This window comes from Caenorhabditis remanei, chromosome I (genome assembly GCF_010183535.1).
Source record: "Caenorhabditis remanei strain PX506 chromosome I, whole genome shotgun sequence".
Lineage (NCBI taxonomy): Eukaryota > Metazoa > Nematoda > Chromadorea > Rhabditida > Rhabditidae > Caenorhabditis > Caenorhabditis remanei.
In genome coordinates this window covers 2,310,540-2,336,475 of record NC_071328.1, presented here as the reverse complement: position 1 = coordinate 2,336,475, position 25,936 = coordinate 2,310,540, and the positions used below count along the sequence as shown (strand labels likewise).

Below are 25,936 nucleotides of genomic sequence, written 5' to 3'. Positions count from 1 at the left end.
GTCATAACTTCGTTCACGTGAGCATTTAGCAGATTTTTATTGCAGATTTGGAATCAGCAGGGTCGAAAGTATCTATGGTCAAATTTATAGAAAAAGTTCAACTCGGTCCGTCGTGTACTTCCCTTGTTAGGTCTTCAGTTAGGGTACACACCCTAAGTGGGCGCGGCCTAAAATTTCTCGGGACCTTCTCCTTTAACCATGCTACTATTGTCCTTATCCAAGTAGTACAATGGTCATTTTTGTTTCGACATCAAAATCGGAATGTTGCAGTTGGAATACAACAATTATTTGCACAGCTCCTCCCGCCTCCTTTAGCCATTCCAAAACGTATATAAGGGATGGGATACACAAGAAAATTCATCAGCTCACTTTTGTGATCTACAACAATATGTTCACTCGCCTCTTCTTCTCTTTTGCACTTTTCGCATTGGCTCACTCGCAGACTTGCGACATCTCCGCTTCTGAAGGACGTAAGTGGTTGAAAAAAAAATTTCGAGAAAAAATCGATTTTTTTCAGCATGCTTCGGCGTGGGAACATGTCAAACACAAGTTTGTGATTTGGATGCAGGATTTTGCTGTCCTATAACCAGTAAGTTTTTAAAATAGGGTTACTGTAGTTATCGTGGCGGGACCCAATTTGCTTCAAACCTAGGTATGATTATATTCATTAGAAGCGTTTTAGAACGGTGATTCTATTGGTACAGTTTTTGTAGCAATTAGAGCAAGACCCACAAAGTTACTGTAGAAAAGGTGATTGGGTTACTGTAGTTATCGTGGCGGGACACACATTTCTTCAAAGCTAGTCATGGTTACACTCATTCGAAGCGTCTCAGAACGCTAAATCTAATGATGCATTTTTTATAAAAATTGCGTCAAAACTGACAAAGTTACAGTAGAATACGTGATTGGGTTACTGTAGTTATCGTGGCGGGACCCAATTTTCTTCAAACCTAGGTATAATTATACTCATTAGAAACGTCTTAGAACGGTGATTCAATTGGTACAATTTTTGTAGCAATTAGAGCAAGACCCACAAAGTTACTGTAGAAAATGTGATTGGGTTACTGTAGTTATCGTGGCGGGACACACATTTCTTCAAAGCTAGTCATGGTTACACTCATTCGAAGCGTCTCAGAACGCTAAATCTAATGATGCATTTTTTATAAAAATTGCGTCAAAACTGACAAAGTTACAGTAGAATACGTGATTGGGTTACTGTAGTTATCGTGGCGGGACCCAAATTGCTAAATTAAACCTTGCCACTCATGGCATGACATGATTATACTTATTCCACTACTTATTTCAGCCGTCCCCGCTGTCACCACCACCGTCGTGCCAACCACAGTCGACGCCGACGGATCCACCGTAACCGTCACCTCCACGTCGACCGCCGCCTCAGCTACCGTAACCTCCACGACCACTTGTGTCGACCGTCTTAACCCGTTGACGGGTGTCTCTGACTGTCCAGCACGTGCCGCCCTTTGCAACGACGCCACCTACTACGCCGTCATGACCCAACAGTGTCCAAGAACGTGCGGACGGTGCTCTACCACCTCGACGAGCACTTCATGCGTCGATCGTGTCAACCCATCCACTGGAGTGTCCGACTGTCCAGCTCGTGCCGCTTTGTGCAATGATTCCACCTATTACGCTGTCATGACCGCTCAGTGCCCAAGAACTTGCGGTAGATGCAACACCACTTCGTCTACTACCACTTCTACTAGTGAGTCAAAACTTTTTTTCCCGAATTTTTTTACCTAATAACAATCACTTACAGAAAATCCTTAATTTTCCGTCAAAAAATCCATTATAAAAGATTTGCTTGAAAAAAAAATTCGCGCAATTTTTTGAGCCCCAAAGCTTCCAAATGTTATATATTTTTTAAATTCTGATTTCTGCGCACCATTTTTTGTCAAAAAACCCTTAAACAAGGTGTTTTTTTGAAAATTCTCAAAAAATATGAAAAAAAAAACTTTTTCGCACATATTTTTGAGCTAAACACATCCTAGAATTTTAAAAAGCTTGGAATTCCCTATTTATATCAAAAACCTAAAAATCCACAGTTTCCAATAATTCGGGATCCCCAAAAAACCCAAAAACTTCCAAAAAATGTAAAAAACTTGGAAAAACAATTTTTAGGGGAACGTAAAAAATTTTGACTTAAAAATTTTTTTGACCAAACCTATCATATCCCTCAAAAATATTAAACTTTATGGAAAAAAGTTGTCTAACGGTATTTTCCGCAAAAAATTTACAAATTTTAATTTTGATTTTTTTGAAATTTTTTTTGAATTTTTCAGCCAAAAGACGACTAAATACGATTTTTGACTGTTTTTGCTAAAAATTTCGAAAAATTGTACATTTTTTAAAATCCAGGCCGTACACCCCTAAAAAGGTTATCCAAAAATTAAAATCCCAAAAAAATTTTTTGAAAAATTTCTCATTTTTACTATTCTTCCTATCAACAATTCCAGGCACAACCTGTGCTGACCGTTCTAACCCTCTCACGGGTACCTCGGACTGTCCAGCCCGTGCCGCTCTCTGCAATAACGCGGTCTATTACAATATTATGACTGTGCAGTGTCCAGTGACGTGCGGCAGGTGTAATACCACCGCCACGTCGACTAGTAAGTGGCAGTGGCTTTGTCTTACTGCTTGCTTAATTGCTTAAGGCTTAATTGTTTCTGCTTCTTAATTGGCTTAGCTTTTTTTTGTCGCTTAATTATTTTTAACGTGGAAAAACGAAAAATTTTCAGCCACCTGCGCCGACCGTGTCAACCCAACAACCGGAGTGTCCGACTGTGCCGCCCGTGCTGCTCTCTGCACCAACTCTGTCTACTACGACTTAATGACCGTCCAGTGCCCAAGAACTTGTGGAAGATGTACCTCCAGCTCCACCGTCACCGCTACCGGCACCTCATCCACCACTGTCTCTTCTACTTGCGTCGATCAAGTCAACGCCGCCACCGGCACCTCGGACTGTCCAAACCGTCGCGCCTTCTGCACCAACGCCGCCTACTTGAGCCTTATGCGCACCCAGTGCCCACTCACATGCGGATTCTGCACTGCTGGATAATTTTGGAGGATATGGAAATGTGGAGCTTCTTCTTCTCTTTGATATAACTTATTTATTCATTAATTTATTTGTTTGGTCTTTCGATTATTCTGTGAAAAAATGTGGTCTTTCTCTTTCTTAATAAACTTTATTGGGTTCAAATATTGTGTTTTTTTTTCTTCCAAAAAACTTTTCAAAAACCGAAAAATGATCAAAAAGTATCAAAAACCCATCCGAAACCGACGAAATTGGTACCAGTCGACTTGTTAAAAAATGCAAAAAATTACAAGCCTAGGTGGGAATCGAACCCCGGATTCCAGATTACTGGTCTATTTCCTTACCAGGTAGACCATGGAAGCAGGGCGACGGCGAAGAGCAGGGTGGCGACGTGGCGCCGCCACCGCCACCTTTATCATAACCTCTACTTTCTCGACGCCGCCGCACCCCGATAGCCTACCCGGTAGAATATCTGACCAGTAATCTTGCATCCCGGGTTCGACCCCACCCCACCCCAAATAATTTTTGCATTCTTTTGTGAGCATTTTGGTGTAAAAATTATTCGATTGGAGCGCGTTTGAAAGCAATTTATTAATAATTTTCGAGTTAACAAGTTAAAAATGCAGATAATACTTTTCCATTTCCTCTTCCGTGAAGTTCCCCGCGACCACGATATTCTTTGGCGAATGATTCCATGCAAAATAAGAAGTTGGATGGTCTCGATACCAAAGTGGTCCGTATTCATGCTTCAACTGTTCTATCGGATTACAAAGAATCCAAAATAGATGACCATGCATTTCAGCGGCGCAGGCGGGGTCTAGGAGGAGATGGGTGAATCTGTATTTTGTGCCATCGTCTGAAATAGAAATTCATGACTTTTTTGAAAGTTTCAAAATTTTCTCACTATCTAGCCCAGGAATATAACGGTAGATCACTTTTCCATCCTCCACATAGTCATACATTACAAATAAATCGATTGCTGGCCGCCCTTCTTCCTTGGAAACTACTGTGATCTCATGGGAGTCTTCTAGCTACAAAAATTTCAGATAATTTATTGATTTTTTCCATCCCCACTAACCTTCCCTAGCATTCTCCTCATATCGAAAGCAGACTCATTCTTCCTCAATACTTTCTCCGCGTACTCCGGATTGTAGTTCTCCTTGAAAACCGAGAAATCCAAATCGAGGGTATGTGGGATTACTGTACATTCACGATACCATCCGAGTAGTGTGCCACCGTTTAAATAAGGGTACATCCCCATATCGATTAGTTCATCTCGGAACCGGGCAAGGATACTGGTGGAAGTGGTACCGTTTTGTTGGATTTCCTAAAAACCAATATTTCTCAAAAGAGTGAAGGGCTATGAAAAAGATATTAACTACAAAAATATAGAGCTTGAAATTTCTCACATTTTATAAGTTGACAATTTTTTGATAGCTCTTCTATGTCTCGAGATACGCGCCGTTAAAGATTAGAGGCGAGAGAGCGTGCGAAACGAGGAGGGCGCCCAGCTTCTCTGCGTCTTCTCCCCTCCTCTCTCCCTCTCATTGCTTCTAGTTTGCTATCTTTAAAAGCGTATATCTCAAAAGCGTGAATAGCTATCAAAAAGTGGTAAACTACAAAAATGTAGAGCTAGTTTTGATCTACCAATTGAATATAAATTCAAAATGTGTCAAGTCAAACTGACTTCAAGAGACACTGTCAAAGTCTTTTATTTTTTAGAGACAGAAATTTCAGTTTTTGTTCAATTTTTCATGTATTTTTTATTCATTTTACTCACTTCTGACGTATCCCTGTCCATTTCGAGACCAAGACACTCCACAAATTTTGATCTTTTGTAGAATTCAATAAATCTTTGGATATTTGTAGGAACTTCAAAGTTTCCGACCTGACGGGTCTCGAATCTTCTGGAAAATTCAAAATTATTGGTTTATTTACACGAAAAAGGCAATACTTTGGAATAATTCTCTTCCCATCTTCATAGAATTCCAAAAAGTCTTTTCCATCCGGACTATTATAAAGCACAACATCGAATCGAGTAGTGTCGATGATCGATCTGTCTTTGCCCTTCACGTGGACTCCAATCTAAATCCACGTAAATCTACCCAAGTCACCGTAAATCTACATTTACTCACCTTTACCCTCTTTGTCTCATCCCATTGACAATCCTGATTTTTCAAGTTTTCCAAAAAATCCAAATCAATCAATAATACCGGAACTTCAGGATCCCATTCGTTCAGTAGATCATCACATTGAGTTTGATTATTAGACAGTGAATCTGAAAAAAAAACAAGGTTTCCCTCAAATTTTTCTCTAAACTTACATCTCAACGCCTTGGAATTTTTGTAGATCAAAACTAGGAGCACCACTTGAAGTATAATCCCAAAAATCAAAAATCGAACGAAAACATTTGTCGATGACATCTATATTCCAGAAGGAACTAGAAGAGTGTACAACTATTTGGTATTGGTTTCGCGTTCCCCGGAAGCTGGGACAGAATGAGGGCACCCGGTTATTCAATTTTTCTTCTAGAAAACAAAATTTTCTGGAAATTTCTCGTGCCAAAACAAAAACTGAAAGTACCGATTCGAGGACTTCGAGGCCACCGTGATAGCAGTTATGTCTAGGTCAAAATTCCACAATTTTTATACCAAAAAGTGTCAAAAACCCATCCAAATCCAACAAAATTGGTACCATTCGACTTGTAAAAAAATGCAAAAAATAATAAGCCTAGGTGGGGGTCGAACCCCGGATGCAAGATTACTGGTCTATCTCCTTACCAGGTAGACCATGGAAGCAGGGCGACGGCGAAGAGCAGGGTGGCGACGCGCCGCCGCCACCACCACCTTTATCACAACCTCCAACTGCTCGCCGCCGCTGCACCCCGATAGCCTACACAGGTGAACCGCGATGGATCCTATATGTGAAAGTGTGCATATAGCGTCCTATATGTGTCCTCAAATGAAACGTGGACCGCGCGTGCGGCGTATATGTGCTGTCGTCTTTTCTGTGTACTGGCCGCGCGTGGGCGCATATAGTATCCATATACGTTCCATATATGGTCCATATTTCAGCCTAGCGGCCGGCCGCCGCAACGACACTCCGGAATGACGCCTGGGCGTGTTGTTTACCGTAAATCGACGCAACAATATTTTCTATAAGTCCGGGCCCATTTTCTCTGTTTCTCGAAGTTTTTCACCGATTTTCTTCATTCTTTTTGCACAAAACAGATAATGGCTAACTTCAAATATAAAATGAAAGTTAATTAAATTTAGGGAGACTTATTTTTTCAATAGAAAACTTGTCGTTTTCTCAAGAAACTTTGAGTTTCACTTTATGTTGAGAAATCCAAGTCTTGTGTTTTTCTTTACTTCGTTATGATAAGAAATTATAGTTTTCAGGTGGATTTAAAGGTAAGAAGGTAAGTATTTGTCCTACCGAAGTAAAGTCAAAATACCGGACTTCGATTTTCATCGACGGGTATACCAGCTGGTGTCATATTCTGTCAAAGTTCAAAGAAAAGCTCGAAAATTGTTTTATAACCGTCAAACTAACTTATCATTTTTTATATAAATTGTGTGGAGTTTTAAAATTTTCACGAAGTATTGCCATTATCTGTTAAAAAAAATAAAGAACTTCGAGAAAAATGGAGAAAATGTATAAGTCCGAGAAATGGAAAGTGAACAAGTTGGAAAAAATAAAAGTGAAACAACATGATAGCATTATATAACAATCACAACAATGAATTGGGCCTTTCTAGTGTTTCATATACAATAATCAATCAAATACGGTTGGTAGAATTAATGCTGATATGCGATCCATATACGATCCATATACGATCCATATGCGCCACACGTTTTCGGCCGACCGCGCGTGGATCCATATGGACACATATAGGACACAACCCTGGTTCTTTCTAGCTGCATATACGCCACCGCGCGATCACATATAGGATACATCGCGGTTCACCTGTGTACCCGGTAGAATATCTGACCAGTAATCTCACATCCAGGGTTCGACCCCACCCTGCACCAAATAATTTTTGCATTCTTTTCTGAGAATTTCGGTATAAAAATTATTGCATTTGAAGCATTATTTTATTTAAAAACACTCCAATTTCTCATCCACTTTTTCGAAAATGATATGTTCTTGCAGATACATAGGTCGTGGTGGCTTGTACAGTCTCCAGCTTCTCCATATAGAATTTTCCCAAACAAAATTTGATCTACATTCTTGTTTTGCGTGAGAATAGTCTTGAATTGAGCAAAGTCAGTAAGAATAGTGAGATCATATGAATGATTGGTGTCGGATGGGTTTATATGGCCATGGTGTAGTAGGGAGAGGGTCTGAATTCAAAACAAATAGAAAAGTTCACTGGAGCGCATTTGCTCATCTACCTTCCTCAACTCAAATTTCTCACAAATCGCGGTTAAATTTGATCTATCCAACAAATCGTTCATTTGATTTACGAGTAGATTTCCAAATCCATTCCGCAGATTTTCACTGTAACGAGGAAAGTGATATTCTCAATAGAGCGCACTTTCCACCTACTCCACTACCGGAACCTTCTCCACTTGACAAATACAGTACTCCGGTTGAATCGGAAGACGTCCGCAAGTTCTCGGAAGTGATGGTTGACGACGGAGATATGAGTGACCGCGTTCACCGGAAATTTCCAGAAGAGTACGGTTGTTGAAGGAGTCGGCTGGTTGGTACTGTAATAAGTGGAAGAGAAATTTCTAGGCCACGGCCACCAAAATTTGACAAGCCTTCAAAATATCCAAAATCGTGGCTCTCGTATCGAAATGAGTCTGAAGTTTTCGCGAGTTTTGTCTCATTATTTCCAGAACCGCTGGATTTTTTCGACGAAACGGTTTTGGGATAGAAATCGATAAAAATGGATTATTTGCCTCCACACTACCAATTTCAGAATCCGAGTTCAGACCCTGAGTACCCTGAGCACCCATGAATATGAAAAATGAGTTTTGGAGCTGAAAATTGACTTGAGGATTGACTTGAGGAGTTTTTTCTTTAGGCGTTACCGTTTCTAAATTATTTTCGATGAGTTTCAGTATAGAGTCATCGGATTTTGTAAGGGAGAGCCATGCAAATTTGGGTGGTCCTGTAAAAAAAAGCGAAATTTGCATACCAAAATGTGTCAAAAAGTGCTATAAACCCATCCAAATCCGACGAAACTCGTACCATTTGAATTGTTAAAGAATGCAAAAAATAATTACACTAGGTGGGGGTCGAACCCCGGATCCTTAGATTACTGGCCTATCTCCTTACCAGGTAGACTATGAGAGCGAGCCGGCGGCGCGGCAGCAAGGATAGTGTTAAGGGTGGTGGCGGAGGAAGAGAGGCGCGCCACCACCACCTTCATCACTATCTTCGCCGCTGCGCCACCTCTTCGCCCCTCTGGTCTACCTGGTAAGGAGATAGACCAGTAATCTGGCATCCAGGGTTCGACCCCCACCTAGGCTTAATATTTTTTGCATTTTTTAACAAGTCGAATGGTACCAATTTAGTCGGATTTGGTTGGGGTTTTGACACTTTTTTTGCGTGGACCTACCTTTATAAGCTTCTAAAAACGCCTTGAAATAGTTCTCAACCTGATTAGGACAGAATCCATTATTCAAATTTAAATAATGATGAGCTTTGAACCCTTTTTGATGATTTTCATCATCTACATGTAAAGTCTGAAATTGGGATAAAAATTTTAGAGTCTTACAGTAACCACTTGAATACCATATAACCATGATCCTTAAATTCTTCTAATATCGAGACATCAGGACTCACAGACACACCGAACCACAAAACCATTTTATTAGCCGAGCTATTCTCGCCGATTTTATTCACAAACGGGAATTCTACGGCTTCTAACCGAGAGGATAAGGTGGAGAGGGTTTTTGGGAGGGATCTGGAGAATCTGAGATGTCCGGTGGAGCGCACTTGCATCACTTACCGTTTAGCAGCGCCTGTACTTAAAGAGTCAACGAGGAACACGAAGACATTCGGTGGGTTTTCTGGGAATTTCGGAGGTATTTTTGGTTTTCTGAAAATAAGGTTGAGATTTTGATCTATAGGTTTAGGTTGTGATCTACATAATTTGGCAGTGTAAAAATCGATAGATTTCAGTGGAATCTTCCCAGCAGACGGCTTCCACGAATTCGCATTCGACTGGTCCAGGTGGCAGCCAGGTGGCCGTGGAAAGACATCTGAAAGGAGGGACGTTTCGAAACCGAGACACCTTGAAATAAAAAAAATGAAACGACCTGGTGAAAATAGTTTTAAAAAATTTCTCAAGTGGAGATAGTTTTTTTTAATTTGAAGAAATTATGTGAAAATTTCCCAACTTTGAAGGCTTGTATCGAAATAGTGTGTGGTCGGATCAATTTGAATTGATGCTTATTTTGTAGACCAAATCTAGATCTTCATTTTTGTAGTTGACAACTTTTTGATAGCTCCTCACGCTTTTGAGATATGAACGCTCAAACTTTGCAGCCAACCACCAGCAGGAGGAGACGAGAGAGCATGCGAAACGAGGAGGGTGTCTCGCTTCTCTGCGTCTCTCCCCACTCTTGCTCTCGCCGTATTTCTGGTGACTATCTTTAAAGGCGCGTATCTCAAAAGCGTGAAGCGCTATCAAAAAACTTTCAACTACAAAAATGTAACCCTAGATTTGATCTACACAACAAATATAAATTTGAAACATTTCGACTTAAAAATGGCGTTGTGACACGCTCTCAAAACTAAATATTTTTCACTTTTCAATCAATATTTTTTTACCTCGCCGAGCAGTTCATCCCCTTCTCCAATATCCTCCATGTCCCATTCACCAATTCCGTCAATGGCTCTGTAGGACAATTATCGATCGATTTTTGATCTACAACCTCATATTTTATGCTTGGGTGCCAATAATCATAAACCGGCAGGGAACAGACATTCATATAGTTGTTGGTGGAGTCGTATTCATGGAATAGTGGTTCTAAAACTAAACATTTGCCACGGTGGCCTAACTTTCGCTAGTGATGGCCTAGAAAACTCTACGGGACTAACCTTCCTTCTGATCTTCAGTTTTGTAGACGAACAACATGAAAATGATTTGAAAAAGGATACCGTAGACGAGAATCCGAAAGAAAATTGGTTTTGACTTCTTGTTCCATAGGATTTTATGCATTTTTGAAAAGGAAATAAATGAAAAAAAAATCAGAAGACTAAAGAAAAATTGTAGGAAAATAACTTAAGGGTCACGGTGAAAAGAAATAAAAAATAGACAGTTTTTAAAGCGTGTCACAACGCCCTTGTTAAGTTGAATTGTAACAAATTTTTATTGGCTGTGTAGATCAACTCTAGGACTACATTATTGTAGTTGACAACTTTTTGGTAGCTCCGCCCACTTTTGAGATATGCGCCTTCAAAGATAGGCGGTTCCCCAGTCGAGAGGCGCAGCTGTGGGAAGAGAGACGCAGAGAAGCGAGACACCCTCCTCGTTTGGCACGCTCTCTCGTTTTTCAATCTTAAAGCGTTCATATCTCAAAATTGCGCGGAGCTCTCAAAAAGTTGTCAACTGCAAAAATGAAGATCTTGGTTTGATCTATAAAACAAGTATAAATTCAAAACAATCCGTCGACACACTATTTCGATATAGACATTCAAAATTGATTACTTTTCACGTAACTTCTTCAAAATTCAGAAAAAAAATTGGTCTCCGCTTAGGAAAATTTAAGAAAAAAGGTTTTTCTGCTAGACTGAACGTTTTTCCTTATCGATTTTTTGGGTTTTCAAGATTTTTTGTTTTTGTCTCGCTTCTCTGCGTCTCACGCTCTCTCGCACCTCAATCTTTAAAGACGCGTATCTCAAAAGCATGAATAGCTATCAAAAAATTGTCAACTGCAAAACTGAAGTTCTATGTTTTATCCATATAACCATAATAATTTAAATCAATTTGACTATTATCTGGTTGCAAGAGGTGCTGTCAAAAGTAGAGTAATTTTCATCATTTAGAAGACCTGAAATATAAGAAAAAAGAGCAAAAAACACATTTTGAAGTTTATATAATATTTATTCTCTCTGTTGTTGGGCAATTAATGCAATTAAAACTTTAATTCGAAAAAATACCATGGTTTTCATATTAAACTATCTATCTCATACAAAATCCGATGCAATTAAAAATTTAAACTTAAACAATATCTGCGATAAAATATTTGTCCTCCTCTGACTCGCAATGTTCTTCTTCGGCAAAAAGTCCATTTTTGGCCCGCACACGAGCCATGAAGAGTCGATCCTCATTTTCCTTATCTTCCTCCTGGCGTACTTTAACCCTTCTTTTCGGCGTCTCGTCTGCAGATGGTGGTGGCGGCATTCTGGATTTCTTCCGACGTAGACGATAATTTTCAGATAAAGTAGATGTCGCTGGTGTCCATGGATGCTCACCTGAAACTTCATCTTTTGAATCCTTATAACTTTTCACTATTGGATGCTCCAAGAGCTCCCAGGCAGATGGACGAGCCTCTGGATTCCTCCGAATCATTGACTCAATAATTTCCCGTAAGTCTATAGACCGCCCATGGAAGAATCTGGATGGCGTGCGACCACCAATCAGAATATTTCTCACGTCGCCCTGTGGAGGCATATGGAGTCCTGTTGTGATCTCCAACAGACTCATTCCAGCAGCAAAGACATCTCCTGCAGTTGTGAACACTTTCTGAGAAAATACCTCCGGTGCAAGATACCTAGAATCCCCCTCATCTCCGGCACACCACTCCTCATTCACTCGGCTGACCAAACCGAAATCTGCAATCTTAATTACCGTATCCTTTACCAATATATTATCTGGTTTTAGGTCATTATGGCAGAATCCGGAGGTATGGAGATGCCGGAGCCCCAGTACTACTTGTACTAAGACTTTCCAGATCTCGTCTTCTTCCAGACCGTTTCTACAGTATGCCAGCAATGACATCTCACACAACTCGGTCTGAATATAGACGAGACCTCTATCCAACCACCCGGACACGTACTCCGTGATATATTTATTTGGAGGGATCTGCTGGAAACCTTTCACCTCTTTCACCGCCTTACCCGAATCGGTTGTTAGAGATTTTTTGATCGCATACCATTTCCCCTTATCCCCCTTATATTTTCCCCTATAAACTTCACCGAAATTTCCTTTTCCTATCGGTTCGACGTCGGTGAAAAGTTGCTCCATCGCACTCCTCGGGTCCTGTGCATCGTAGTGTTCGTCGGTGAGTGGGGACAGTAGTCCTGCAAACAAAAAATCGATAATTTTTTCTGCGTAGCGACTCAAAGAATTTCCTTAAAGCGCTAAACATCGGTTTAGGCAGTAAAAGTCAGGAAATGTGATCTTAGTAGAGAAGTACTAAAATTTCGCTGCGTAGCGACTCGAATTTCATTAAAAAGTGGTAGTAAGGGTCTTACGTCAAAGTGGACACTGCGTAGCGACTCAACTAGTTTTAATATTTCAAGGCTCTAGCGAAATCATGGAGAATCGTTTAGACCACTCACTGTGTATCACGTAAGACAGTAAGTTTTTCAAAAATCCCATAAGTAAGCAAGTGCGCTCTAACAAGACTAAGATAGCGACGTACTAACATTTTGCTGCGTAGCGACTTATTTAACGTTTTTTTTTGCCTTTTAAGGTTTTTTGCGATTTTAAAAGTTTTTTCTTGCAATTTTAAAGATTATATGGGATTTTAAAGGTTTTTTGCAATTTTAAAGGTTTTTGGGATTTTAAAGTTTTTTTTCCGCGATTTTAACAGTTTTTTGCAAGTTTAATGGTTTTTTTTTGCGATTTTAAAGGTTTTTTTTTTGCTAATTTTAAAGGTTTTTGGGATTTAAAGGTTTTTTTTTGCGAATTTTAGGGATTTTTGCTATTTTTAAAGTTTTTTTCCGCAATTTTAAATTTTTTTTTGCAATTTTAACGGATTTTGTGATTTTAAAGTCTTTTTGCGATTTTAAAAAATTTTGCGATTTTTAAAAGTTTTTCGCGCTTAGCGGCATCAGATTATTCCGGCGTAGCGACTCAACTAGTGGATACTCAGTCTATAACTTAGCAGTGTCTAAGCGGAAAACTTTCGCTGCGTAGCGACTCACACTTACCTCCCATCTCGTAAACAAGTGCCCCTTGTGGCTCCTCCTCTTCCTTCTTCTTCTCTGCCGACCTTCTCTTCTGCTCTTCTCTTTCCCTCAACGACAATCGACTCGCCGCCTTCTTCTTCATCGGAGCAGGTGGCGGTGCTCTCGATTCTCCTCCTAATCTCTCCATGACTTCCGCCTTCGTCTCCAGTCTGCTCGATTCCACTTCTTCATCTGAATCCATTCCATTGGGGTCCAGTTCATTGCTCTCCGTACGGACCGCCCGTTCCAAAACATAACAATCTCGAACTCGACAGAAAATCCAGATTTTCTGCTTGGTTGGCGTGGAGGGCTGGGACATTCCGGGGATGAAGAGCTGAAATATAATTACGATGAGCAACAGTGTCAAAAATAAGAGAAATAATTATAAGAATAAGCAAAGATTGGAAGAGAAAAGTGTATAGAAATGCACCAGAATTCCACAAGTCCTGTTTTTGGAAAATTTTAAAGTAAAAAAAACTTAACGTTTTTCATGTGCACCACGAAAAAAGGACTTTAGAATTGATTGGAAACTGAATTCAAGGGAAAATTGGAAATTTCAAAGTTTGCAACCGCGCTCTACCGAAACTTATCGATGGGGGAGAGTCTCAAGAAAAACTTTTTTTGAGGGTTTTAGGGGAGTGCAGTTGTAAAATCCTAAATGTGCTAGTAACGGCAATTGAGGTTTTCAAAAAAAATACTCTCAAAAATTGAACCAAATTAGACGTATTTAGTTTGAAAGACAAGAAAAAATGAGGAATTTTTGATTTTGGCGGAAAAAGTACAGAAAAACTTTTTGCGTTAAAAAAGCTGAACTACAAAAAATTGGCCAAAGCCTTTCAATTTAAAGTTTCAAAAAGCAGAAATTTCTAGTTTTTCACGGAATAATAGGAAGATAAAGTTTTTTGCGTTTTTTGGTAACTTAAGTGAAAACTTCAATTTTTTGAGACTCAAAATTTTGAAATTCCCCTATTCAGGACGCTATCACACTCATCAAAAAAAGGACTAAACAACTTTAAATGGATAAGAATACCGTATCCAGGAAGATACTAAAATTGTGATATCTGAGCAACCGACTAAAAGTATACACCCTAAACTAGTTATTGGGGTCGGGGAGATCAAAGGAAGAGGTATACGGTAGTTATGGGGGACATTGCCAGAATTGAACAGGGAGATACGGGGATGGCTTCAGGAGACTACTGGCTTAGATACCGTAAGAAAGGGAAAAATGTGAAATAGTGTCGGGTCTTGGGTAAAGACAAGGAAGAGACTATATGAATATCAAAATGAGAGAAGGAGTACCGACTGAAGACGAATGAATGGTTAGGATTGCCTCATGAAGGCGTGAGCAAGTGGGCGGGGCCAAGAATACACCTGTCCACGTAGCGATCCCATGGGAAAACGGGAATGAGGTTGGGCAGTGCGGGAGAGTCAATATTGAAAATTGGTAGATTGGGAAGCTGAAGACGTGGAAATTCTGATTCCACCACGTGGACACATGATCAAAAATCCAGACACATGATGTGCCAAGTATCCACGTGGACATATTCAGAAGACCACATTGACAGAGGGCACACGATGTACCAAGTACCCAATGAGTCCCTCTGGGAGGATTGAGGAGTGTATTCCAGATTCTTTGATCCCTAACCGACAGTATACTGTACTTTGGATAGTGGCGGTGTGTCGGTGAGATCAAAGGGTACGGTATACTAGATATTGATCCTGGTCACTTATGGTTTTCAGTGAAAGTTATAATGACTATCTGGAAAAAAGCCAAAATTGTTACAAATAGTGTGGTACAAAATGGAACACAACCGAAAAAAAAACCACTTATCTGAAAAGATTTGTTTAAAAAAGTGAGTTTTGTCAGTTTTTGAAGATCTCTGTTGATAAGGTAGATCAAATCTGGATCTTCATTTTTGTAGTTGACAACTTTTTGATAGCTTTTCACACTTTTGAGATACAAGGCTTCGAAGACTGCAGGTAGCATGCCCTCCTCTTCACGCGCGCCTCAATCCTTCTGGCACCGCAAACTTTAAAGAAACATATCTTGAGAACCTGCAAAGCTATCAAAAAGTTGTGAACAGAAAAAATGAAGATTTACGTTTGATCTACCTAACCAGTACAATTTTGAAAAATTTTATTCCGTTATGTTCCATTTTGTACCACACTATTACCCAGCTCGCTCAAAATTCGGCCCGGTGACGCGGAGTGGGTCTCGTTGCGGAATTTCGATTTACGGCGGCTCTCTACCGTAAAAGTTTTATACTACGGTTGTTGCTTTTTTCCAGAGAATTGTTCTTCTGAAACTCTTGATTGGCCAGGGCCGATCGAAGCCTACTACCTAGTATACTGCACCCTTTGATCTCACCGACACACCGCCACTATCAAAGAATCTGGAATACACTCTTCTATCTTCCCAGAGGGACCCATCCGATTTATACTTGGCACATCGTGTACCCTCTATCAATGAGGAATATGTTTCGATACTTGGTACATTGTGTGTTCCGCTATCTAAATTTTTGAATATGTCTACATGGATTAGTAAGAGTCCACGTGGTGGTATAGGTTTTCACCATGATCTCTATACGTAGACGGGTGCATTCTACGCCCCGCCCACTTGCTCACGCCTTCATGAGGCAATCCTAACCATTCATTCGTCTTCAGTCGGTCGTCATAGATCGTCGGTTGGTTCTCCTTCTTCTCTCATTTTCATATATTCATATAGTCTTTCCGTGTCTTTACCCCAAGACTTTCATTTTTTGGGAACCCATTTCTCCTTTTCTTACGGTCTCTAAGCCAGTACCTGTTATAGTCGGTCCCTAGTCTCCCGGTGTAGTCTAATGTTCTAGGCTCTAGGCTTACGGTCTAGTTTCATCGTCTAGTCTGCTTTTATAGGCTTCTTCAACTAGTCCTGCGTCTTTCGTTCTACTGTGAAAAAAATAAAGTTTGGCCAAGGATTTTCAAAAAAAAATTTCGCGCCCAAAACGCTTTAGTGCATTTGTGAACTAAAGCGTTTTGGGCGCGAAAATTTTTTTTGAAAATCCTTGGCCAAACTTTATTTTTTTCACAGTAGTCTCCCTCATTCGAATTTTCCGGTTCAAATCCAAGTTTTTTGAAATGTTTGCTTATTTTTTCATACACATTTATTGAAGATTCTTGTTTTCCATGCCAACCTGTCATAATCATACTTACCCCGGGCCAATGTGGGCCCAAAATTTTTCTGCTCGAGTTTCAGTACAAAAATCGAAATTTTTGATCTTTTCGCAAAAAAGTCAAATTTTCCATTTTCAAATTTCGCTTAAAATATGGAAAGTGCATAGGATTTCTTACTATTTATTTATTGATGAAAACACAGTTATTACAACTGCGCTCCACCGAAATCCCCTTGAAAAATGCCTCGTTTTCTCTGAGTCTCTCAATTTCGCACACTATTTTCTTCGGTTTCGGTAGAGCGCGGTTGTAAGAGACGTGCCGTGCTAATAGGTCGCTAGTCTGGTCCCCTGGTTAAACTTTTTTGCTTAAAACCGAAATTTTTTGAATTTTGAATTTTGAATTTTTTTTCAAATCAAATTATTTAATACGCTTGTCAGCCCTATCTACTTGTTAACGTTGGTCTATTGTTTTACGCTACCAGTCTTACGTTTTGCATGATACAGTGTACTACACTCTTTCAGTTGAAAATATCCAACTCCGAGAGTGTGTCATGGTGTTACTGACTGTGCCACCAAGAAAATTTTTAATGAATCATACAGTTCAAAAGTAGTGCTTCATTTTTGTAGTTGACAACTTTTATGTACGGGCGTTCCCTAGCAAGTTACATATTGAGAAAGTAATTTCTCTCACAAATTGACTATTTTTGAGCTGTCCCCTTGAAATGACTATAACTCGTTAGGGAGTGTCCGTACAAAAAAGTTGTCAACTACAAAAATGGAGTACTACTTTTGATCTGTATGATCCATTAAAAACTTTCTTGTTGGTACCATGAGAGATACCGTAACACCTTTTTAAAGTCGGCCATTTTCAATTGAAAACGACTGATTCGTACTTTAAAATTTTCTAACGTTATCTACTATCTTTTATTACAAACTTATTCATTACGTTTTTCAGACTCCTCTCATCCACTCCAAATGGCTCCCCTCTCCACCGAAACCACCGTTCATCAACCTACCCAAATCACCTGGAAGTTTTCCAAAACTCTTGGGTATTTTGTGTTGAAAAGGGGGAAGAAGGAAGTGGAGACTCAGAAGGATCAAAGATCAGAAGAGGACTTGGAATGCACACTGGAGACCAAGAAAGAGTTTTCGGATCGAGTTGGATCACCGAGAGTCCGGAAGCAACCACCGCCAGTCAAGAGGCAGATGGCGCCAAGGAGAAGTGTCTTCGGTCAGAGGACTACGGTGGATAAGAAGGAAAAGGCGTCGCCACAGTTGATAAGAGAATATGGTTAGTTATTGGGGGGGGGGGGTAGTGTAGTTTTTACAAAAGGTACCAAAAATTTAGTGAAAATCGTAAAATTTAGAACTGGACGCTACCGTAACACTAATAGTGGCGTTCATCAGTAGAGCGCGTTTACAGCATCCATAGGTGATACTCGGTCTTTACGGCCATACAAGTTTTAGTTAATCTTTCAAATTTTAAGCTCCGCCCTCAAAGCCAAAGTCAAAATTCTTTCAGACCCACAGGTTCTTGTAGTTGGGTAGGGCGAAAAGTGCGCGCTGTTCGGTTTTGAGGGGGAAGCCTAAAATTTAAGAAAAACGCAAATTCCGAGTACTGTTTTTTTGAATGTAAACAATAATGAATGTCTACAATGAAACATTTTGGAAAATTCTGGAATATGGTGAAAAAGAGCAACTTTGAGCATAAGTCACGTGGTCACTAATAGGACCTCAATTTTTAATTAGTTTTGTAAATCAACCGCAGGGCTTCATTTTTGCAGTTGACAGTTTTTTGATAGCTTTTCACGCTTTCGAGGTATGCGCCTTTAAAGATTAGCCAATAAAATCTGAGAGGTAGGAGAGGGCGCAGAGAAGTCAGAGTGTCTAACTGTCTGCGCTCTCTCATTTTTCTAAAAGTTATATATTTTTCAGTTTTTGATAATGTTGACAACCTTTCAAATCAATATCTCCATCCTGAGAGACTCAGAAAAACGAGAGTGCCTTTGTGCCTGCGTCTTTTTCGGCGCCCTAAATCTTTGAGGGGCTATAACTTTTTAGGGTTGGGAGATATTAAAAAGTTAGCAACAAAACAATGTGGAGCTTAAAATTTAACACATTTTATTAGTAGACAACTTTTTAGTACCTTTCAAATATCAGGAGATACATAGAGTCAAAGAAAAGACGCTGTATCTCAACTTTCACCGCAATTATCTTGTTAACCAATTTTGACATTTAAAAATATTTTATTACAAAATTGTAGCCCTGAAAATTCTGCGCATTTTATTTGTTGAAAACTTTTTGATAACTCTTCACGCTTTCGAGATATGCGTCTTTAAATGTTGGGAGGCGAGAGAGCATGCGAAACGAGGAGGATGTCTCGCTTCTCAGCGTCTCCCTCCCTCTCTCCCTCGAGCTGCTCTTCAGGTGCTTAACTTTGAAGACGCATATCTCGAAAGCGTGAATAGTTATCAAAAAGTTGTCAACTACAAAAATGGAGATCTAGGTTTGATCTACAAGAACAATGTAAATTCGAAAAAGTTGGGTTTTATCTGGCGTCAGGGGGCACATTCAAAGTTTGTCAATTTTAGATTTCAAATTTTTAGATTTTCAAATCTTCCTCATTTCCAGATCTCATCCCCCTCCAGGACGCATTCTACACTGCCAACACAGACGACTCCGCCCACGTTCAGATGTTCCAGCAGCCACTCGAACCACTAGGCAAAGGATCTTACGGTGAAGTTTTTGGAGGGGTTTATAAGGGGGACAATACAAAATATGCGATTAAAAAAAACTTAAAATTTAAACCACAGGACCGTAAATTTCTATCAGAGGTCCGTGGATTTATGGGGGTACCAGCTCACCCTAATATTCTAAAATTTATAAGGGGATGGGTTGATGGGGAGGCGGTGTACCTGCAGACAGAAATCTGTCAGAGGGATCTGCTGAGCCACTCGAAGGATGGGCTCCAGGAAGAAGAGATCTGGAGTATTCTATCGGATATTCTGAAAGCGTTGAGTCATTTACATGATTCTGGCTTTTTGCATAACGATTTGAAGCCAGAAAACATTCTTCTTGGAGTTGATGGCATTTGGAAACTCGGGGATTTCGGTCACCTTACCGTCATATCTCCCGACGGATTCTCTGCTGGCGACGAGGGTGACGCCCGTTACCTCGCTCCAGAAGTCCTTGGAGACATGACACCAAGTAAGGCGGCGGATGTCTTCAGTGCAGGAATGTCCCTTCTAGAGATAGTCACATGTATTCAGATGCCATCTGGAGGGGAGAGCCGTCAGAGTATTCTGAATAATGAGGTACCCGAGAAATTCTTCAGGGGGTACTCAAAAGATCTTCAGGGTCTTATTGGTCTGATGATCCATCGGGATCCTGAGAGCCGCCCGACTGCTAAAGAGCTCCTGGCTCATCCAATGATTCAAAATAAGACTCAAAATAAGAGTGGTACACCTCAAATGTTTGAATTTTCAGGTTCGTCTTTCTCCGACAGCTCACCACCTGCCAAACGCCCAAAACCCGATGAATCCGAGAATCAGTCCCCTTTGTGGCACAAAGATCCACCTCCAACACCTACCAACACACCCAACACTACACCAAGACATAATCGACCAAAGGATAAGAAATCTTTGAGAGAGAAGTATGCGGAGAGAAATTCATGAAGAGATACATATTTTAATTTGAAGTTTATTGATTCCGAATTATTTGATTAATAAATATTATACATTTCAAAAATGTCCAGTTGTTTGTCTCTGATTTCTCATAATCAGGGCTGTGCGAAGAAATTTTTTCGAAAAATGTTCGAAAAACTCATAGTTGTCAAGACCCGGGCAAATTGGCGTCAAATTTTCGACTATCATTCAGAATTAGAAGAAATTCTGAAAACTAGTCAAAAATGGTCACATTTTTGATGAAAAATTGAAAAAATTGGTTCTTTTTTGAAGCCGGGCCTTGAAAATTTTCTAATGGCCTGACCCGAGCCTTCGGGCCTTGCCGGGCCTTGACAACTATGGAAAAAATTTTTAAATCAAAAAGTTCGTACCGAAAAAACCGAAAAATTCGAAAAAAAAATTTCAAGAATACTGACTGAAAAAATTTTTCTTTTAGAGTTTTTCGGAGAAAAAAGTTTTGAATTTAAACTAAAACTATAAGTATTTTCAGGACAGACCTTCAGAAGCCTGTTTTTGAGTACAAAACTAGAAAAACATTCAGAAAATCGAACAACCACTATTTTTGTTACTTAATTTTTTAAAATTTCAGCAGTAATTTTCAAAAAATTTTCGAACAGTTTTTTCAAGAACAATCCGAAAAAATTTTTGCCATAAAATTTTTTGAAAACCGCCGAAAAAATATTTCGCTTAGTTTTTTAAAAATTATGTTAGTTTCACAGCCAAAATATGAGAAATTGAGAAAACAATTTTTTTTCGAAAATGTAACTTCCTTCTCTCTGCTAGTACCCATCTTTAAAGGCGCATATCTCAAAAGCGTGAACAGCTATCGAAAAGTTGTCAACTACAAAAATAGAAATCTGGATTTGATCTACAAGAAAAATGTAAATTTGAAAAATTTAGGTTTCATCTGGCGTCAAGGGGCACATTCCAAGTTTGTCAATTTTTGATTTCAAATTTTTCGATTTTAAAATCTTCCTCATTTCAAAAATTTTTGCACCCCAAAAATAATTTTCAAGTGCTTTTTATCACTAAATTCACTGTAGAACTAATAAAAATCGTCAATTCAGTCGAATTTTTGCAGAAAATGCCCCAAAAACCACTTTCTTTAAAATTACTGCTGAAAAAAACATGTTTTTTGAAAAAAGTCGCTTCACCCGGGCAGACCGGGCCGACCCGGGCCGGGCCGGTGAAAATTTGGAAATCGGCCCGGCCCGGCCGATCTAGAGTTGATCTACCTAACCATTATAATTTTGAAAAATAAAAACGAACAGCATTTCCCATCAACAGAAACCTTCAAAAACTGGCATATTTAATGGAAATTCACGTTTTTCAAACAAATATTTTCAGAGAATTGGTTTTATACCACACTATTTGTAACCATTTGGTTTTTTTTTTTCAGAGACTTGTCATTTTTTGCTGAAAACCATACGTGGTATACCGTACCCTTTGATCTCGCCGACACACCGCCACTATCAAAGAATCTGGAATACACTCTTCTATCTTCCCAGAGGAACTCATTGGGTACTTGGTACATCGTGTGCCCTCTGTCAATGTGGTCTTCTGAATATGTCTACGTGGCTACTTGGTACATCGTGTGTCTGGATTTTTGATCATGTGTCCACGTGGTGGAATCAGAATTTCCACGTCTTCAGCTTCCCAATCTACCAATTTTCAATCATCCCTTTCTTATTGACTCTCTAACAGTGTCCTCCCCACCTCATTCCCGTTTTCCAATGGGATCGCTACGTGGACAGGTGTATTCTAGGCCCCGCCCACTTGCTCACGTCTTCATGAGGCAATCCTAACCATTCATTCGTCTTCAGTCGGCCGTCATGGATGGTTGGTTGGTTCTCCTTCTCTCATTTTGATATTCATATAGTCCCTTCCTTGTCTTTACCCAAACCCCTTCAATTGTTTTCCCTTTTTTACGCTGTTTAAGCCAGTAGTCCCCTTAAGCCATTCCCGTATCACTCTTTTTCAATTCTAGTCATGTCCCCCATAACTACCAGAGTTGTCCGAAATCCGGATTCCGAAATTCCGGAATTCCGGGTTTTTTTTTGACATTCCGGATTCCGGATTCTGGTTTTTAAGTTTAATTTTTCCGGAATCCAGAAGTTGAAATTTTAAATTTTTTGAGTTTAAAAAGCAACTATAGCACTTATTTTTCGATTTTCATCCTCAAAAGTAGTTTTAAACTTTATTTATCATTAAAACACTCGAAAAAATGACTTGGCCTTGCAAATTTAACGAATCATTCCGGATTCCGTATTCCGGATTTCGAAAGTTTGATTTTGGTTCCGGATTCCGGAAATCGAAAAATGTCATTCCGTACAACTCTGATAACTTCCGCATACCTTTCCCTTTGATCTCCCCGACCCTAATAACTAGTTTAAGGTGTTTACTTTTAGTCGGTTAGTCAGATATCACAATTTTAGTATCGATCTCAATAGGGTATTCTCATCCATTCGAAGTCTTTTAGTCCCTTTTTTGGTGTGTGTGCTAGCGGTCTGAAGGTGTCAAAATGTTGAATTTCAAAAAATTGAACTTAAGTTATCAAAAAAAAACGCGAAAACTTTTTTTGTGCGTTTTCCGTCAAAGTCCTCAAAAATGCCTCATTTTTTCTAGTTTTGCAAAATAAATACGGCAAATTTGATTTAATTTTTGGAAGTTTCGAAAAATTAAAATTTACCAAAAAACTTTAATTTCCTATTTTTCCGGAAAAAAGAAAAAAAACCAAGAAATTTCTGTTTTTCAAAAAATCTAAATTGAAACATTTAGGCCAAATTTTCTAAAAGTTGAATTTTTCGAATTTCAAAAAAACTTCTTTTGAAACTGGCGCTCCCCTCAAAAATGTTTTTTTTTCTCTGCGTCTTTCAACTCTCCCCATTTCAAAGTGTCAGTAGAGCGCGGTTGCAAACCTTGAAATTTTTCGAATCAATTTTAAAATCCTTTTTACTCTGTGCACCTTAAAAATTTTCCAAATACCGGACTTTTGGAATCCTGGTGCATTTCTATACACGTTTCTCTCTGCTCATGCTCATATTTCTTTTTTTTTACTTTTGACACCGTTGCTCATCATAATTATATTTCAGATCTTCCTCCCCGCCATGTCTTCACCCTCCACTCCAACCAAGCAGAAAATCTGGATTTTCTGTGGAATTCGAGATTGTCATGTTTTGGAACGGGCGATTCGTGGGATTCAGGATTCGAATGAAGTGAAGATAACTGAAGAAGTGGAATCGAGCAGACTGGAGACAAAGGCAGAAGTCATGGAGAGATTAGGAGGAGAATCGAGAGCACCGCCACCTGCTCCGATGAAGAAGAAGTCGACGAGTCGATTGTCGTTGAGGGAGAGAGAAGAGCAGAAGAGAACATCGTCAGAGAAGAAGAAGAAGGAGGAAGAGCCACAAGGGGCACTTGTTTACGAGATGGGAGGTATGTTGAGTCGCTACGCAGCGAAAGTTTTTGCTCTGAAATCCGCTAAGCTATAGACTGAGTATCCACTAGTTGAGTCGCTACGCAGGAATAATCAGATGCCGCTAAGCGCGAAAAACCTTTAAAATCCCAAAAACCTTTAAAATTGCAAAAAACCTTTAAAATTCGCAAAAAAAAACCTTTAAATTGCTAAAAACCATTAAACTTGCAAAAAAGCTTTTAAAATCGCTGAAAAAAAAACTTTAAAAATCGCAAAAATCCCTAAAATTCGCAAAAAAAAACCTTTCAAATCGCGGAAGAAAAAACTTTAAAAATCGCAAAAATCCCTTTCATAATTTTGTTAGAGCGCACTTGCTTACTCATAATTTGAGATTTTCGGAAAAATTACTGTCTTACGTGATACACAGTGAGTGGTCTAAACGATTCTCCATAATTTCGCTAGAGCCTTGAAATATCAAAACTAGTTGAGTCGTACGCAGTGTGCACTTTTAACGTAAGATCCTTACTACTCCTTTTTAATGAAATTCGAGTCGCTACGCAGCGAAATTTCGGTACTTCTCTACTAAGATCACATTTTCTGACGTTTACGGCCTCGATTATCGATTTTTTGTTTGCAGGACAACTCTCCCCACTCACCGACCCACACTACGAAGCAAAGGACCCGAGGAGTGCGATGGAGCAGCTTTTCACGGACGTCGAACCGATAGGAAAAGGGAATTTCGGTGAAGTTTATAGGGGAAAATATAAGGGGGATAAGGGGAAATGGTATGCGATTAAAAAGTCTCTAACAACCGATTCGGGTAAGGCGGTGAAAGAGGTGAAAGGTTTCCAGCAGATCCCTCCAAATAAATATATTTTGGAGTACGTGTCCGGGTGGTTGGATAGAGGACTCGTCTATATTCAGACCGAGTTATGCGACATGTCATTACTGGCATACTGTAGAAACGGTCTGGAAGAAGACGAGATCTGGAAAATCTTAGTACAAATAGTACTGGGGCTCCGGCATCTCCATACCTCCGGATTCTGCCATAATGACCTCAAACCAGATAATATATTGGTAAAGGATACGGTAATTAAAATTGCAGATTTCGGTTTGGTCAGCCGAGTGAATGAGGAGTGGTGTGCAGGAGATGAGGGTGATTCAAGGTATCTAGCACCGGAGGTCTTTTCTCAAAAAGTGTTTACAACTGCAGGAGATGTGTTCGCTGCTGGAATGAGTCTGTTGGAGATCACAACAGGACTCCATATGCCTCCACAGGGAGACGTGAGAAATATTCTGATCGGTGGTCGTACGCCATCCAGATTCTTCCATGGGCGGTCTAGAGATTTAAGGGAGATTATTGAGTCAATGATTCGGAAGAATCCGGAGGCTCGTCCATCTGCCTGGGAGCTCTTGGAGCATCCAATAGTGAAAAAAAAGGTTGAAATTTCAGGTGATCATCCAGTGACACCGGCGACATCTCGGGAATTCAAAAATTATCGTCAACGTTGCAAGAAATCCAGAATGGCGAGAACTCCACCACAATTTCAATACGAGACGCCGAGAAGAGTTCGAAAGGTACGCCAGGAGGAGGAGAAGGAAAATGTGGATTCAAAAGTGTGCCGACTCGAGATGAATTGGGACTTTTTGAGACTGTAAATGTGTTTTAACTGAAAATTATATGTATCGCATTTTTTTGAATTTAAGTTTTAATTGCATCAACTGCCCAACAACAGAGAGAATAAATATTATATGAAAGTGAAAATGTTTTTTGTTAGTTTTTCTTATATTTCAGGTCTTCTAAATGATGAAAAATGCTCTACTTTGACAGTTCCTCCTAAAGCCAGATAACAACCAAATTGATTTAAATTATTATGGTTGTGTAGATTAAATGTAGGGCTACATTTTTGCAGTTGACAACTTTTTGATAGCTGTTCACGCTTTTGAGATATGCGCCTTCAAAGATGAGTACCTGGAGAACCGCTCGAGAAAGAGGAGACGCAGAGAAGCGAGACGCTCTCTCGATTCCTGTCGTTATACTTGACTGTGGAAATGTATATCTAGAAAACGTGAAGAGATATCAAAAAGTGATCAACTAACAAAATATGGGAAATTCTATGATCTACATTTTTTTAGTTGATAGTTTTTTGATAGCTCTCCTAGATTTTGAGATAAAAAGGTTCCAAAGAGCCCAGCTGGGAGAATTGGGATAATTTTTTTCTAGTAATTTCTTCAGGGTAAAAAACAATCGAAAAAAAGAAAATTGTTGCTTAAATTCGCAAAAAAAAATCCCTTAAAATCTCTGTTTCCAAAATTAACTAAACGGTACCCCTGATTTCTGCTGTAAACGCGCTCTAATGCAATAATTTTGATACCAACCTGCTCAGAAAAGAAAGCAAAAATTATTTGGGGTAGGGTGGGGTCGAACCCCGGATGCGAGATTACTGGTCAGATATTCTACCAGGTAGGCTATAGGGGAAAGCCGGCGGCGCGGCGG

At 39.6% G+C, this 25,936-nt stretch overlaps 5 protein-coding genes across 5 annotated transcripts; 3 read left to right on the top strand and 2 right to left on the bottom strand.

Annotated features, from left to right (window-relative positions):
• Positions 1–388: 388 nt before the first annotated feature.
• GCK72_000314 (uncharacterized protein) lies at positions 389–3,076 on the top strand (the record flags this gene model as incomplete). The annotated part of the gene is made up of 5 exons (XM_003099197.2): positions 389–470; positions 518–589; positions 1,307–1,723; positions 2,475–2,627; positions 2,757–3,076. The coding sequence occupies 5 exons, from the start codon at positions 389–391 to the stop codon at positions 3,074–3,076; spliced, it is 1,044 nt and encodes a 347-aa protein (XP_003099245.2).
• Positions 3,077–3,666: 590 nt separating this feature from the next.
• GCK72_000313 (uncharacterized protein) lies at positions 3,667–10,232 on the bottom strand (the record flags this gene model as incomplete). The annotated part of the gene is made up of 18 exons (XM_053722410.1): positions 3,667–3,908; positions 3,957–4,083; positions 4,131–4,379; positions 4,833–4,959; positions 5,007–5,137; positions 5,188–5,330; positions 5,376–5,475; positions 7,282–7,398; positions 7,450–7,555; positions 7,604–7,767; positions 7,969–8,043; positions 8,095–8,174; positions 8,625–8,751; positions 8,801–8,972; positions 9,018–9,107; positions 9,157–9,270; positions 9,842–10,040; positions 10,112–10,232. 18 exons carry the CDS (start codon positions 10,230–10,232, stop codon positions 3,667–3,669), a joined length of 2,484 nt encoding a protein of 827 aa, XP_053591055.1.
• A 1,002-nt stretch (positions 10,233–11,234) lies between these two features.
• Positions 11,235–13,508, bottom strand: GCK72_000312 (uncharacterized protein; the record flags this gene model as incomplete). Its single annotated transcript, XM_053722409.1, has 2 exons — positions 11,235–12,316; positions 13,172–13,508. 2 exons carry the CDS (start codon positions 13,506–13,508, stop codon positions 11,235–11,237), a joined length of 1,419 nt encoding a protein of 472 aa, XP_053591054.1.
• Positions 13,509–17,316: 3,808 nt separating this feature from the next.
• On the top strand, positions 17,317–20,015 carry GCK72_000311 (uncharacterized protein; the record flags this gene model as incomplete). The annotated part of the gene is made up of 3 exons (XM_053722408.1): positions 17,317–17,632; positions 18,973–19,655; positions 19,698–20,015. 3 exons carry the CDS (start codon positions 17,317–17,319, stop codon positions 20,013–20,015), a joined length of 1,317 nt encoding a protein of 438 aa, XP_053591053.1.
• Positions 20,016–23,131: 3,116 nt separating this feature from the next.
• Positions 23,132–25,098, top strand: GCK72_000310 (uncharacterized protein; the record flags this gene model as incomplete). Its single annotated transcript, XM_003099179.2, has 2 exons — positions 23,132–23,459; positions 24,077–25,098. The coding sequence occupies 2 exons, from the start codon at positions 23,132–23,134 to the stop codon at positions 25,096–25,098; spliced, it is 1,350 nt and encodes a 449-aa protein (XP_003099227.2).
• Between the last annotated feature and the right edge of the window lie 838 nt (positions 25,099–25,936).